Source organism: Trichomycterus rosablanca, chromosome 14 (assembly GCF_030014385.1).
Source record: "Trichomycterus rosablanca isolate fTriRos1 chromosome 14, fTriRos1.hap1, whole genome shotgun sequence".
NCBI lineage: Eukaryota > Metazoa > Chordata > Actinopteri > Siluriformes > Trichomycteridae > Trichomycterus > Trichomycterus rosablanca.
This window is the reverse complement of record NC_086001.1, coordinates 3,064,738-3,080,081: the sequence shown is the minus strand read 5'-3', so window position 1 is coordinate 3,080,081 and position 15,344 is coordinate 3,064,738. Positions and strand designations below refer to the sequence as shown.

Here is a 15,344-nt window from a genome sequence, read left to right as displayed (position 1 = left end):
TCCTGCTTATCGAACCACTGCGCCTTGTAGTTGTCGTGAGGGACGCCTGATTACACAGAGGATACAAAACACACGGGGTCAGAATGATTCTGTGCTTGTTCGTTATGTAATGATGAATGTTTTAAAGAAAATATATTTTACACACATCACTTAGCTCATATCACCTCGATAATTTCATATACAGCGGTACCTTGTAACTCGATGCCCTTCGTCAAGAAATTTGTACCTTAAAACGCAGCAAAATAAAGGGACGGGCAATGTAATATTCACAAGAGAGGCGTTCTGCACTTCAATCGCCGCAAAAGTACGCAGTGGCCGCCGCTCAGCTAATGCGCAGTTCGCACACCGACTGGTCGCTAGATTCGCCGGCTCGGGAGCAACTCTGCGTTCGCTCGGCGATCGACACTCGGCTCTCGATCGCTACGTGTGAACTACTCAGCAACTCGATCCAAACGGCTCGCTGAGCGTTCGGCGACCGAAGATAAATATCTAGCGTGTTAAATATCTGGATACGAGTCGGCCGACTGGCAACGAGTGCTGTGTCGAACAGCCAATGAAAACGCAAGATACGGGGTGAGGGGAGACGCAGGGGGGGAGCGTAAACATCCTCATCGTTCTCTACAAAACATAACATCAACTAGGGCCGCACGATATATCGTTTCAGCATCGTCATCGCCATGTGCGCGTGCGCGATAGTCACATGGCTGGACGTGCGATGTCACCTAATGCAAATTAAATCAAATACGTCACGCTACAACTTTTTTGCTGCTTGACACAAAACGAAAATTCATGACGTTTCTACACCAGTGTGTTCGAAATCCCAGTGAGCCGCCTCGCCGTCTTACCGCCTACACGTGCAGCCGCCTCAGTAGAGAGGATTCTAATAAGTCATTCACTTTTATAAGGCGGGTTATTCGAACGCGCTACTTAGCGATTCCATCGGGTTTCGCGTTTGGCATTAAAACCAATGGAATGAGGTGGGACGGCGCGAACATGTCAACATAACATCTCGATTCGTGTACAGAAAACTGTGTTGCTGATCGTTAAAAATCGATAATTATTTATTTACGTTTGAAAATAACTTTGTCCGCACCGTCAGCCATGTTTATTTTTCTGTGAGAGAAGAGATGCCGCAGTGAATTCTGGGATTGCCTTCATCACTAAGGACGCTTCCGATTCTCACTCGTTCTCGAGTCAAAATAACGTTGAAATATTAAGACGCCTCAGTAGTGAGCTTAGTAACTAAGGCATCTCGGGTTTGGAACGGGTGTACAGCTGCTCTTTTGTTTGTATAGTTTTTTTTTTTATAATGTTACTACTTGAAGAGGTTTTGATTGTGAAATAAAATATTAAATGACCCATTTTGTCAATCCTGTTAATTCCCTCATGTGATATTGAAGCTTTCTTAGTTTAATGCTCAGTTTCAACCCAGTACAAAGATGTAGCTGGTCATAATCCCTTGTATCCCTTGTAGGCACCACGCTTTTCCACATATGAGCCCCATATTTAGAGTAAGATACATGCATAATTTTTTTTTTTTACCCCTTTTTCTTCTCTTTTAGCGCATCCAATTGTTCAATTAGCATCGTGCTTCCTCTCTGTCTATGCCGAACCCTGCCCTGACGGAGGTGATTGAAGCTAACCCGTATCCCCTCCGAAACACGAGCAGCAGCCAGATGCATCTTTGCCACCCACACATTGACGAGCCTGGCGCCACCCAGCGTTGCATGCGGAGAGACACACCCTAAGGGCACCCTCTCCCATCTCTGTGTAAGCGCCTCCAATCAGCCGGCAGAGAACGCAATCGCATTCTGACAGAGAGAGACCCACATCCGGTTCTTTGTCCCACCCCCCACATGAGCAACCGGCCAATCGTTGCTCATATAGCCACTCAGCTTCGAACCGGTAAAGCAAGGCTGGATTCGATACCACGCTCTCAGAATCCAGCCCTGGTTGCAGCGCGTTTCTTTTTACCGCTGCGCCACCTGAGCGGCTTTCATTATTTATATTATTAATAATTTTTTTAATATCGCAATATACAGGGGTTGGACAAAATAACTGAAACACCTGGTTTTAGACCACAATAATTTATTAGTATGGTGTAGCGCCTCCTTTTGCGGCCAATACAGCGTCAATTCGTCTTGGAAATGACATATACAAGTCCTGCACAGTGGTCAGAGGGATTTTAAGCCATTCTTCTTGCAGGATAGTGGCCAGGTCACTACGTGATGCTGGTGGAGGAAAACGTTTCCTGACTCGCTTCTCCAAAACACCCCAAAGTGGCTCAATAATATTTAGATCTGGTGACTGTGCAGGCCATGGGAGATGTTCAACTTCACTTTCATGTTCATCAAACCAATCTTTCACCAGTCTTGCTGTGTGTATTGGTGCATTGTCATCCTGATACACGGCACCGCCATTGGATGCACATGGTCCTCCAGAATGGTTCGGTAGTCCTTGGCAGTGAAGCGCCCATCTAGCACAAGTATTGGGCCAAGGGAATGCCATGATATGGCAGCCCAAACCATCACTGATCCACCCCCATGCTTCACTCTGGGCATGCAACAGTCTGGGTGGTACGCTTCTTTGGGGCTTCTCCACACCGTAACTCTCCCGGATGTGGGGAAAACAGTAAAGGTGGACTCATCAGAGAACAATACATGTTTCATTGTCCACAGCCCAAGATTTGCGCTCCTTGCACCATTGAAACCGACGTTTGGCATCGGCACGAGTGACCAAAGGTTTGGCTATAGCAGCCCGGCCGTGTATATTGACCCTGTGGAGCTCCCGACGGACAGTTCTGGTGGAAACAGGAGAGTTGAGGTGCACATTTAATTCTGCCGTGATTTGGGCAGCCGTGGTTTTATGTTTTTTGGATACAATCCGGGTTAGCACCCGAACATCCCTTTCAGACAGCTTCCTCTTGCGTCCACAGTTAATCCTGTTGGATGTGGTTTGTCCTTCTTGGTGGTATGCTGACATTACCCTGGATACCGTGGCTCTTGATACATCACAAAGACTTGCTGTCTTGGTCACAGATGCGCCACCAACAATTTGTCCTCTTTTGAACTCTGGTATGTCACACATAATGTTGTGTGCATTGCAATATTTTGAGCAAAACTGTGCTCTTACCCTGCTAATTGAACCTTCACACTCTGCTCTTACTGGTGCAATGTGCAATTAATGAAGATTGGCCACCAGACTGGTCCAATTTAGCCATGAAACCTCCCACACTAAAATGACAGGTGTTTCAGTTATTTTGTCCAGCCCCTGTATATCGCAGGAAGAAGAAAAAAAATCGCAATGTCAGTTTTTTCCAATATCGTGCAGCCCTTACATCAACGCTACATTGCAAAAAATATTTATTAACCTGCAACTTACTACTGAACAGACGCCCCCAGCCGGCCACGATGCCAAATCCACTCAGATTCATTTATTTTTCCTCTTTGTTTCTACGCTGCACATCAGCGCGCACACTTTCGATCGCTCTCGCTACTTGTTGACGTGCATTTTTGGACGTGGTATCATGAAACCCCTCGTCACTTCTCGCGTTTGTTTTCGTGACAGAACGTAGTCTGGGAGAGCAGAGAAGCTCGCCTGCGATTCCAGTCGGTGATAGATGGTGTAGTGTGTGACCCCCTGTCGCCGATCAGTCGTGTCTTGAAAGACTCCCGTACAGCGACCCGACGACTTGGCATTAGCAGCACCGCCACACTCCATAAAACAAATGTAAATAGTTTTATTTGCAGTGATAGCTCAGTGGTAGGTACTGGACTAGCAATCAAAAGGTTGCCGGTTCAAGCCCCACCACCGGCAAGTTGCCACTGTTGGGCCCCTGAGCAAGGCCCTTAACCCTCAATTGCTCAAAATCATGTTCAGTCATAACTAAGTCGCTTTGGATAAAAGCGTCTGCTAAATGCTGAAAATGTAAAATGTAAATGTAAATAAAAAACGGCACAGAAGCGTAAACACGATTTTGTCGCTTCTCACGTGAATGCGCCGGTAATAAACGGAATACGGTATTCCAAGATCAAGCATCTCCACCATTAAGAAGCATAAGGAAACAATAAAGAAGTAAAGCTAAAGTGCAAGAGGCTTATGGGGGGAAAATACCATAAAACTCAACGCCACTCCCAGAACCAACTGAGGTCGAGTTTAAAAGGCACCGCTGTATTTGGTCGAGCGCGAGTGCTGTTCCTACCCCAAGCAAATTTAAGTGTGGGCCAGGGCATGTATAAATACAAAAAAATGGAGGACTGCGAGCCACAAATTCCCACACACACACTCCAAAGTCTTGTAAAACGGCTGGATGATATTAAAGGAAAGAAGGAGCGATTCTGTATAAATGCTTTAATGCATGTAGTTTTGGACTGGGATGTCCGACAAGCTCGTGGTCAGGTGTCCAAATACTTTTGACCAATTAGTGTGTTTAGACGGTCACTGTTTTTGTAACGAATCAAACATAAATATTTATTTTCTGAGCAGTCGAACAGCTCAAATGAACATGAAACTAATAGACCACCGAAGTCGTGCGTCATTCTGTAGTCCTCGTTATGCCCATATTTGGAGACCCGGGTCTAAGCCCGATTTCCAATAGCAAAAATGAACGGGGGTTTTCAAAAAAAATCGGCTCTAACGCATCCTGTGCTGAATAAACATGTTCAGAATGTTTACATGTTTCTCCTGTACATCACCGGATCCTCTGGATTACGAGGTTTTTAAATGGTCGTAATACTAATAATGCTACACGACGTCACTGAACTGCACCGATCGAATCGACGGAACGAGCGGCCCGCGTTTGGTGAGTACAACCGAAGGCGTAACACCCGACCGTCCTCGCTTTACACTTTAATGTAGCTAGATACTAAAAATATTAAGTAAAACTTGTGAATATCACGGCACTGTTACACCGGTGAGTCGCGCTGCTTCGTGCGCTCATTTAAGAGGCTTCCAGTCTAGTGATGTCAATTCAGTGCAGCGATATTCATATTTTGACTCTTTAACGTCTCTTTATTCAGAGGATCCAGTGATAATAGACAGAAGAATCTCCATAAAACAAAACCGAACAGCTCTGGAAGATTTTTTTATGACTACAGGATGCGAGAGAGGCAATTTTCGAAATCTCCGTTCATTTCCAAAATTTCTCTTAGACCCGGGTTACCAAATATGGGCATAACAGCATGGCGTGGCCTACAAAATGACCACACCACTTCAGTGGTCTATTACATTTCAGTCACTTTAGGCTTCCTTCTATATAGCAGACTACACAATATGGACAGAAGTATTTGGACACCTCTTCTAATCTTGTAAACACCGCTTCTAAACGGTTGCTAACAGGTGTAATACATCCATTATATCAAGTACATCAAGTGCTTCCAACGTTGCAGCAACAGTTTAGGGAAGACCCCAAGCACAAAGCAAGCGCTATAAAGACAGGAAAAGCTCAGTTGAAAGAAACTCCGGCGGCCTGCACGTCATGGACTCGTGCAGATGCCTTCGACCGGCCAGCGGGGGCGGTAATGAGGAACCCGTTTGACCGTTCCCACCTTCGGCGGCGGCGGCGGTGGGCGCGATCGCGCGTTAGACCGGCGCGTCACAGCCGAGTAGCTGTGAAGTCCGGAGTCGGAAGGAAGAGACAGAAGGATGGAGGAAAGATGGAGGTAGAAAAGTACTTGCTTTTTACAGTCGAGTCAGTTATGGAGTCCTCATTGACAGCTTGAGGGGGAGATACACAAAGAGGCAGAGGAGAATGAGACACCGCACAGGACGTCATGCTACACAAACCATACATCGCCTTCCCCCCATACGTAGATTAATGATTACATCTAAGAATATTATATTATATACTACTCCTACGTATATGCAGTAATTGATTTATTCCACCTGTTAGCAACTGCTGTGGCTGAAACACTTAAAATTGGAACGGGTGTCCCAATACTTTGGTCCATATAGAGTAAAAAACGGTCACTTCTATTCCTTTCTCATAGCCTTGAGGGGGAGGCTGGTGTAGCCTAGTGGTTAAGGTACTGGACCAGTAATCAGAAGGTTGCCAATTCAAGCCCCGCCACTGTTGGACCTTTAACCCTCAATTGCTTAGATCCTATACTGCCACAGTACTGCAAGTCGCTCTGGATAAAAAAGCGTCCGCTAAATGCTGAAAACGTAAACGTAGCCTCGACGCAGCCGAGCCACTACGAGCACTCGGAGTTTCCTTCTCTTTAAGTCTATGTGAAATAAACTCCGTTCAATATCGGTGAGGTACAACAGAAGCTCGGCGGTTAAGGTACCGGACTAAAGAAATCAGGAGGTCACTGGTTTAAGCCTCACATCTGTTTAAAATCATATATGTAAATATCATTTGGGAAGGTAGGAAGAAGAGTGCTTAAGAAATGCAACTTACTATAAGCAGAGAAATTCCAATAGGGGGAATTAGAAATGACTAAATTGAGAAAGAATTAAGATTTATTTGATTTGTTTATTTGGATTTTACGTTTACTTTTACAGCATTTAGCAGACGCTCCTATATACATACAGTACCAGTCAAAAGTTTGGACACACTTTCTCATTCCTGTGGTTTTTCTTGATTTTTTTAAATTTTCTACATTGTAGATTAATAATAAAGACGTCCAAACTATAAAGGAACACGTATGGAATTATGTAGTAAACAAAAAAGTCTTAAACAAACCAGAATATGTTTTATATTTTACCAAATCTACCTCTGCACAACACAACTGATGGTCTCAAACACATTAAAACAGCAAGAAATTCCAGAAATTAACTCTAGACGAGGCACAAACGTTAATTGAAAACCGTTCCAGGTGGCACCTCATGAAGCTGATTGAGAAAATGCCAAAAAGTGTGCAAAGCTCCTCATCAGAGCAAAAGATGCTACTTTAAAGAATATAAAATTGTTTAACACTTTTTTGTTTACTACATAATTCCATACGTGTTCCTTCAGTTTGGACGTCTTCATTATTAATCTACAATGTTGAAAATAAAAAAGAAATCAAGAAAAACCACAGGAATGAGAAAGTGTGTCTAAACTTTTGACTGGTACTGTGTGTATATATATATTTTTTGTTTTTCTCCCAATTTAGCATAGTCAGTTTGTCTTCCGCTGCAGGGGGGTCCCTGATTTTTCCCTTTTTATTTTTACGCAGCGTTCGAAGACCCCGCCCACATATTCCAGTCGTCCCCCCCTGCAGGCACTGCCAGTCATGGCCGCTAGATGGCGCCCCGCTGCGCCACCTGGGCAAAAGCAGACGCAATTGAATTCAGTTTGAGCAACTGAGGGTTAAGGGCCTTGCTCAGGGGCCCAACCTGGCAGTAGTGAGGCTTGAACCTGCTGCAATCTTCTGATTACTAGTCCAGTACCTTAACCACCGAGCCACCTCTAGTCCCTGGTGGTGCCATGTTATATGTTTCTGTCTGCTTATTTTATCTTGTCTTTATAATTTAAGCTATTTTATATTTTAACTTTGAGAAAATAAAGAAAAAAAAAATCGATTAAACACACTGGGCTGTCAATCAAAATAAGTCCCGCCCCTTAAACACCTCCAATCTTTAACCTGAGGTCGATTCTGTGGCGTTTCAGGTCCATATTTTTCAGTTTTTTTACTGTTGTGCCCTTAAAATCCACATTTTAATGCTAAACTTCACTGTTTGTGATGTTTCTCAGATTCACGTCTTTACTTTATAATAAATTCCTGCTATTTTGAAACTCACTTGTGCTTAATATATTACTAAGCTCGTCGATAAGCATCGGCTAATGGTCGGTCAGCTGACGTTCGATAATCGACTGAGAGAATTTACTGAGCCTTAATCTGAACCCCGTTGCCGTAGCGCCGCTGGATTTGGGAACGAACCTGGGGTCTCACCTTCGCCCTCCTCGTCTTCGTTTGCCAGACGGGCCGCCTCCCTCTCCCTCTCTCGCCTCACGCTGCGCTGCTTCTCCTCCAGTCTCTGCTTCTCGCCGTTCGCTTCGTCCCACATCCCCTGCTCCATCAGCCTCTGGTCGGGGCGTCGCCGGCTGTCCGTGGGCGCCACGCCCTCCTCGGCCTCGTTCAGCGTCAGGGCCAGCGTTGTGAAGAAGTACATGTTCTCCGCTCCGTCTCTACGGGCCGAGGAAAATAAAACGGGACAGGATCAACAGGTCAAGTTTCCTCCAATTCGGACATAATGACTCTCACTGTTGTTCAGCAAAGTCCCAAATCACTTAAATATCTTCAGTCAGCATTTTTTGGTCATCAGCTCTTACGGAATTCCCTTAGATTGTTGCATTAGATGTAGGAACTGTGAAGCGTGGTGGAGGGTGAATTGCAATCTGAAGCTGAGAAGATTCGAGAGAACTTGTTTAGGAGTGGTGTAAAGCACAGCACCGCTGGACTCTGGAGGAGAGGGGGGCATCCTTGACATTACAATACAGCTTTGTTGAACGCCAAGGCATCACCAACTAGACTATAACACAGGGCTAGAGACGTCTACTGTTCGTAATATGCTTCAAGTTTCCTCCAATTCGGAGATAATGACTCTCGCTGTGGTTCGGTGAAGTCCTAAATCCCTTTCAATATCTTCCGTCAGTATTTTTTTTGGTCCTTAACTCTTCCAGAATTCCCTGCATTAGATGTAGGAACTGTGAAGCGCGGTGGAGGGCGAATTACGATCTGCAGCTGAGAACATTCAAGAGAACTGCTTCAGGAGGGGTGTAAAGCACACCACCGCTGGACTCTGGAGGAAAGGGGGGCATCCTTGGCATCTAGCTTTGGTGAACGCCAAGGCGTCACTAACTAGACGGTAACACAGGCATAGAGTCGCCTACCGTCCCTAATACGCTTCAAGTCTCCTCCAATTCGGAGATAATGACTCTCGCTGTGGTTCGGTGAAGTCCTAAATCCCTTTCAACACACCATTTTTTTGGACCTCAAGTCTTCTGTAATTTGCACAGATTGTGGCATAGTGTTCCTGTATTAGATGTAGGAACTGTGAAGCACGGTGAAGGGAGAACATGTTTAGGGAAGGGCTTTTCCCGTTTCAGCATGATAACACCTGGCTTCGATCGGCTATGTCTAAGGGGGAGGGGATCGGCAGGTGAAACTGCATACACAGGACCCTGACCAGGATCAGACAGCCTTATTCGCCCAACTATGGAAATGAATCCCTGCAGTCACGTTCCGAAACGGTGTGAGGCGTGTATAGAGAGAACCTTACGGCAGAGGAGTTTTCTTCCACAGCTCGCGAGCCTTGAGCGTCTGGTAGACGGTTTTCTGCCGACCCTCCGTGCCGTTCTCTCCTCCGCCCCCCCTGCTGCTCTGCATCACCCGCGAGAACTCCATCTTCTCGTCCCAGGTGCCGGACAGCACGTAATGGGCTTTGCCGTCCTTGTCCGTCACCACACCCGTAACCTGCGGACGGAGGCCGACGGACGCAGCGTCTGAGCGAGGCTGTGATAAAAAAACGTCACCATGATATCAAGTGCGGTGGACTCACCTTGCGGGCCACGTCTCTGGAGAAGTAGCTGTAGGGAACGAATTTCAGGTGGCACCGATCTCCGGTTCTGTGGTTTATCACGTCGATCTCACCCGACTGGTCGAAGAGAGAGAACATTTTGGAGAACATGACTCTCACCGTGGTTCGGTAAAGTCCTAAATCCTTTTTTTTATTGGCCTCACTCTAAACTAGTGTTAAATTTCCCTGTAGAAGATTTAAGTGTTTTTTAAATGTCTGACGACATCACAGTCTCAAGTTTCCTCCAGTTCGGAGAAAATGACTCGCTGTGGTTCAGTGCGGTCCTAAATCCTCAAAAATAGCTTTGTCGTGAGATTATTGCACAGTATTAACCTGACTGCATGTTTTTGGACTGTGGGAGGAAACCCACACAGACACGGGGAGAACATGCAAACTCCGCACAGAAAGGACCCGGACCGCCCCACCTGGGGATCGAACCCAGGACCTTCTCGCTGTGAGGCGACAGTGCTGCCCACCGAGCCGCCCAGTGCAGGAATAATAAGCAGCCATCACCCTGGACTTTATTACCAGATTACTATTTAGTACTGAAATAAAACCAGCGTGCCGGTGTGAGGTGGTGATGGTTGTTACCTGGTCTATCCAGAGCTTCCCCACGATGATGTTGTGCACCGTGGTGGTCACCTTCTTCCACGTGTAGTGATTGTTACTCTTCTCGAATATACAGTGAATGCTTCCTGCAACCACAATTTGGTTTTTATTTACACCTGAAGAGCTAAAAGAAGCAGATTCTGAATCTCATTCCATTTCTATCATCCGCTTTATCCTGGTCAGGGTCGCGGCGGGTCCGGTACGATGAGGAAACGCTGGGCGTATCACCTACCTAGGGGCATGATGGAGAGGTATTTGCCTCTGAACTTGCTGGCTACGGTGATCTCCTGCCTCAGGGTCCAGCCGCGCTCCGAGATGACGTGATGAGCCGCCGCTGGTGGGTGATGGCTGACCTGCAGCCGGGAAAAACAGCGTCCACAGTGTGAATTGAAACGTGTGTGTACAGAGGAAGCCACAAGTGGTCAGACTGTTCACTATAAGGCCAGACAGTCCACTAGAAGGTCAGACAGTACGCGAAAAGGTAAGACAGCACACTTTAAAGTCAGACTGTTCACTAGAAGGTCAGACTGTTCACTAGAAGGTCAGACTGTTTACTAGAAGGTCAGACTGTTTACTAGAAGGTCAGACTGTTCACTAGAAGGTCAGACTGTTCACTAGAAGGTCAGACAGTATACTAGAAAATCAGGCTGTTTACTAGAAGGTCAGACAGTATACTAGAAAATCAGGCTGTTTACTAGAAGGTCAGACACTATACTAGAAGGTCAGACACTATACTAGAAAATCAGGCTGTTTACTAGAAGGTCAGACAGTATACTAGAAGGTCAGACACTATACTAGAAGGTCAGACAGTATACTAGAAGGTCAGACAGTATACTAGAAGGTCAGACTGTTCACTAGAAGGTCAGACTGTTTACTAGAAGGTCAGACTGTTTACTAGAAGGTCAGACTGTTTACTAGAAGGTCAGACTGTTTACTAGAAAATCAGGCTGTTTACTAGAAGGTCAGACTGTTCACTAGAAGGTCAGACTGTTTACTAGAAGGTCAGACTGTTTACTAGAAGGTCAGACTGTTTACTAGAAAATCAGACTGTTCACTAGAAGGTCAGACTGTTCACTAGAAGGTCAGACTGTTTACTAGAAGGTCAGACTGTTTACTAGAAGGTCAGACTGTTTACTAGAAAATCAGGCTGTTTACTAGAAGGTCAGACAGTATACTAGAAGGTCAGACAGTATACTAGAAGGTCAGACTGTTCACTAGAAGGTCAGACAGTATACTAGAAGGTCAGGCTGTTTACTAGAAGTTCAGACACTATACTAGAAGGTCAGGCTGTTTACTAGAAGGTCAGACACTATACTAGAAGGTCAGACTGTTCATTAGAAGGTCAGACAGTATACTAGAAGGTCAGGCTGTTTACTAGAAAGGTCAGGTACTAAAGGTCAGCAGTTCACTAGAGTCATAGACTATAAGGTCAGACATATACTAGAAGGTCAGACTGTTCACTAGAAGGTCAGACTGTTCATTAGAAGGTCAGACTGTTTACTAGAAGGTCAGACTGTTTACTAGAAGGTCAGACTATACTAGAAGGTCAGACACTATACTAGAAGGTCAGACTGTTTATTAGAAGGTCAGACTGTTTACTAGAAGGTCAGACTGTTCACTAGAAGGTCAGACTGTTCACTAGAAGGTCAGACAGTATACTAGAAAATCAGGCTGTTTACTAGAAGGTCAGACAGTATACTAGAAGGTCAGACAGTATACTAGAAGGTCAGACTGTTCACTAGAAGGTCAGACAGTATACTAGAAGGTCAGACACTATACTAGAAGGTCAGACAGTATACTAGAAGGTCAGACTGTTCACTAGAAGGTCAGACACTATACTAGAAGGTCAGACACTATACTAGAAGGTCAGACTGTTCACTAGAAGGTCAGACTGTTCATTAGAAGGTCAGACTGTTTACTAGAAGGTCAGACACTATACTAGAAGATCAGACACTATACTAGAAGGTCAGACACTATACTAGAAGGTCAGACTGTTTATTAGAAGGTCAGACTGTTTACTAGAAGGTCAGACTGTTTACTAGAAGGTCAGACTGTTCACTAGAAGGTCAGACTGTTCACTAGAAGGTCAGACAGTATACTAGAAAATCAGGCTGTTTACTAGAAGGTCAGACAGTATACTAGAAGGTCAGACACTATACTAGAAGGTCAGACTGTTCACTAGAAGGTCAGACAGTATACTAGAAGGTCAGACACTATACTAGAAGGTCAGACAGTATACTAGAAGGTCAGACTGTTCACTAGAAGGTCAGACACTATACTAGAAGGTCAGACACTATACTAGAAGGTCAGACTGTTCACTAGAAGGTCAGACTGTTCATTAGAAGGTCAGACTGTTTACTAGAAGGTCAGACACTATACTAGAAGATCAGACACTATACTAGAAGGTCAGACACTATACTAGAAGGTCAGACTGTTTACTAGAAGGTCAGACACTATACTAGAAGGTCAGACTGTTCACTAGGTCAGACTGTTCATTAGAAGGTCAGAAACTATACCAGAAGGTCAGACAGTCCACTAGAAGGTCAGACAGTCCACTAGAAGGTCAGACAGTACGCGAAAAGGTAAGACAGCACACTAGAAGATCAGACGGTTCACCAGAAGGTTAGATAGTTCACTAGAAGGTCATACGGTTCACTAGAAGGTCAGACTGTTTACTAGAAGGTCAGATAGTTCACTAGAAGGTCAGACGGTACGCCAGAAGAACAGACGGTTCACTAGAAGGTCAGACGGTACGCCAGAAGATCAGACGGTTCACTAGAAGGTCATACGGTTCACTAGAAGGTCAGACTGTTTACTAGAAGGTCAGATAGTTCACTAGAAGGTCAGACGGGACGCCAGAAGATCAGACGGTTCACTAGAAGGTCAGACGGTTCACTAGAAGGTCAGACGGTTCACTAGAGGGTCAGACACTACACTAGAATGTCTGATAGTCCACCAGAAGGTCAGATAGTCCACCAGAAGGTCAGATAGTACACTAGAAGGTCGGACACTACACTAAAAGGTCAGACAGTACGCTAGAAGGTCAGACAGTACACCAGAAGGTCAGACGGTTTACCAGAAGGTCAGACGGTTTACCAGAAGGTCAGACAGTACACTAGAAGGTCAGACAGTACACTAGAAGGTCAGACGGTTTACCAGAAGGTCAGACGGTTTACCAGAAGGTCAGACGGTTTACCAGAAGGTCAGACAGTACACTAGAAGGTCAGACGGTTTACCAGAAGGTCAGACGGTTTACCAGAAGGTCAGACAGTACACTAGAAGGTCAGACGGTTTACCAGAAGGTCAGACGGTTTACCAGAAGGTCAGACGGTTTACCAGAAGGTCAGACACTACACTAGAAGGTCAGACGGTTTACCAGAAGGTCAGACGGTTTACCAGAAGGTCAGACACTACACTAGAAGGTCAGACGGTTTACCAGAAGGTCAGACGGTTTACCAGAAGGTCAGACAGTACACCAGAAGGTCAGGAAACCCACACAGACACAGGGAGAACATGCAAACTCCACACAGAAAGGACGCGGACCGATCCACCTGGGAATCAAACCCAGGACCTTCTCGCTGTGAGGCAAATATGTGGCAACAGTTTGGGGAAGGCCATTTCCCTTTCCTCCACATGGTTCGGTAACACACAGCGCCCTGACCTTCAACCCTGTTAAAAACCACCGGGACGATCTGGAACGCCGACTGTGAGCAAGGCCTCCGACCGACCGTACCTGCTCACACAGTGACCTGTATCCGCTCTCCTGCAGCCGGTCCAGCTCGAAGGTCTCCCCCAGCAGCGGGTTGAACGGCTTGCCGGTACGGTGCACGGTGGTGGAGTAGGACGAGACGGTGAAGGCGGCCACGTAGCACATCTGCTCCAGCGAACTCTGGCACTTGGAGGCTTTGTCCAGCAGCTCCGAGTACTCCAGGTCCTCGGAGAGGCGCTGCAGCATGGAGATGGGCTCGTTGAAGTTCACCTGGAGGGGCGGGAGGGAGGACGGGACATGAGACACGGACGAGCACGAGGGGGAAAGGAGCGCGAGGCGAGGCGAGGCGAGGCGAGGCGGGCGCGGACTCACGGGCATGGGGATTTTGGAGAGCTCCTTGCCGATGCAGTTCTTCATGATGCTCCAGAGGTTGAGGGAGTAGTTGGGCTTGTCCTGGATTCGGGTCCGCCTCTTTCTCACCGGCACGACCTCCTGGGACTGAGGAGACTCCAGAGTGGACGCTGAAGACTGCTCGTCCAGCTGAAGGCATCCGATAAGAAAGCAAATACGTAAAGATGCGCGATCGGGAATCGGACATGACTAAAATAGGAGATAAAGGGGAAATAATCCAGGAAAACCCAGTGAGCTGCCTGATCAGAGGGCAGCTGTAGCCTAGCGGTTAAGGTACAGGACTAGTAATCAGAAATCAGTTCGCCGGTTCAAACCCCACCACTGCCTGCTTGCTGCTGTTGGGCCCTTGAGCAAGGCCCCTAACTAGGGATGTCCCGATCCGATCTCAAAGATTTTAACTGATCTGTATCGGCTTTAAGAAAGCCGATCCTAATCCCGATCACACTTTAAGTGTAACGTCCGCGACGCGAGCGCTTCACGAGGCGGTGGGAGCAGAGCCGCGTTCATTACTGTACGATTTTACTGTCTATACGGCGTGTGAGTCCAGGATCACTCCGGTTTACTAAACGATAACTTTTAATCCCAGTATGAAAACTTCAGGACCATGGCGTACAGCTGTTACCAGTTCACGTGTTACAAGACTGAACGACATCTCAGTATCGAGCGCTCCGATTGGCTTAGCTATGTAACCGAGCGTCGTGGCGATGCACTCGCTTAATAAAGAAATAAATTCACGCTATATTCACTAAGTGTCGGGAGCGTTTAACACTTTATTAACTTCTTCTGTTACGGTACCAAATTGCGGGACAGCCAGAGTCATCGCGTCAGCCAAGCACGCTATTCCGTGCACTATGGAAGCCCCAAAGGGAACCAGTGTTCCAGTTTTACTACAATGCTGCACTAAGTTTGTTTACTTTTATTTTGTAAAAATAAAAGAACATTAAGCAATAGCTTGGACGCAGGCGATTTCTTTCCTACAGCACTGCAGAGCTATTCAGTTGTTAAACATGATTGATTGATATGATTAATGTGAATAACTGTAATGTAGTTGAAGTGTGCACTGTGTGAACAGTATTATCCAGTTCTTATCTACACAATATCTAGAAAATAC

General features: G+C 46.1%; 1 protein-coding gene across 5 annotated transcripts in view; it reads right to left on the bottom strand.

Annotated features, from left to right (window-relative positions):
• The window catches only part of osbp (oxysterol binding protein), a 44,582-nt gene that overhangs the window by 4,868 nt on the left and 24,370 nt on the right, over positions 1 to 15,344 (bottom strand). For 3 of the 5 annotated variants that reach the window (XM_063009076.1, XM_063009077.1, XM_063009080.1), the window contains 9 exons: positions 14,195 to 14,362; positions 13,847 to 14,092; positions 10,346 to 10,466; positions 10,096 to 10,199; positions 9,487 to 9,582; positions 9,208 to 9,401; positions 7,866 to 8,113; positions 5,677 to 5,715; positions 1 to 46 (listed from right to left, as the gene is read on the bottom strand). The exon at positions 1 to 46 is cut by the window's left edge and continues 4,868 nt beyond it. In XM_063009076.1, coding sequence (XP_062865146.1) covers positions 1 to 46; positions 5,677 to 5,715; positions 7,866 to 8,113; positions 9,208 to 9,401; positions 9,487 to 9,582; positions 10,096 to 10,199; positions 10,346 to 10,466; positions 13,847 to 14,092; positions 14,195 to 14,362 — 1,262 coding nt within the window. The remainder of the gene's footprint in view (positions 47 to 5,676; positions 5,716 to 7,865; positions 8,114 to 9,207; positions 9,402 to 9,486; positions 9,583 to 10,095; positions 10,200 to 10,345; positions 10,467 to 13,846; positions 14,093 to 14,194; positions 14,363 to 15,344) is intronic. The other 2 variants (XM_063009078.1, XM_063009079.1) reach the window with 2 other exon arrangements.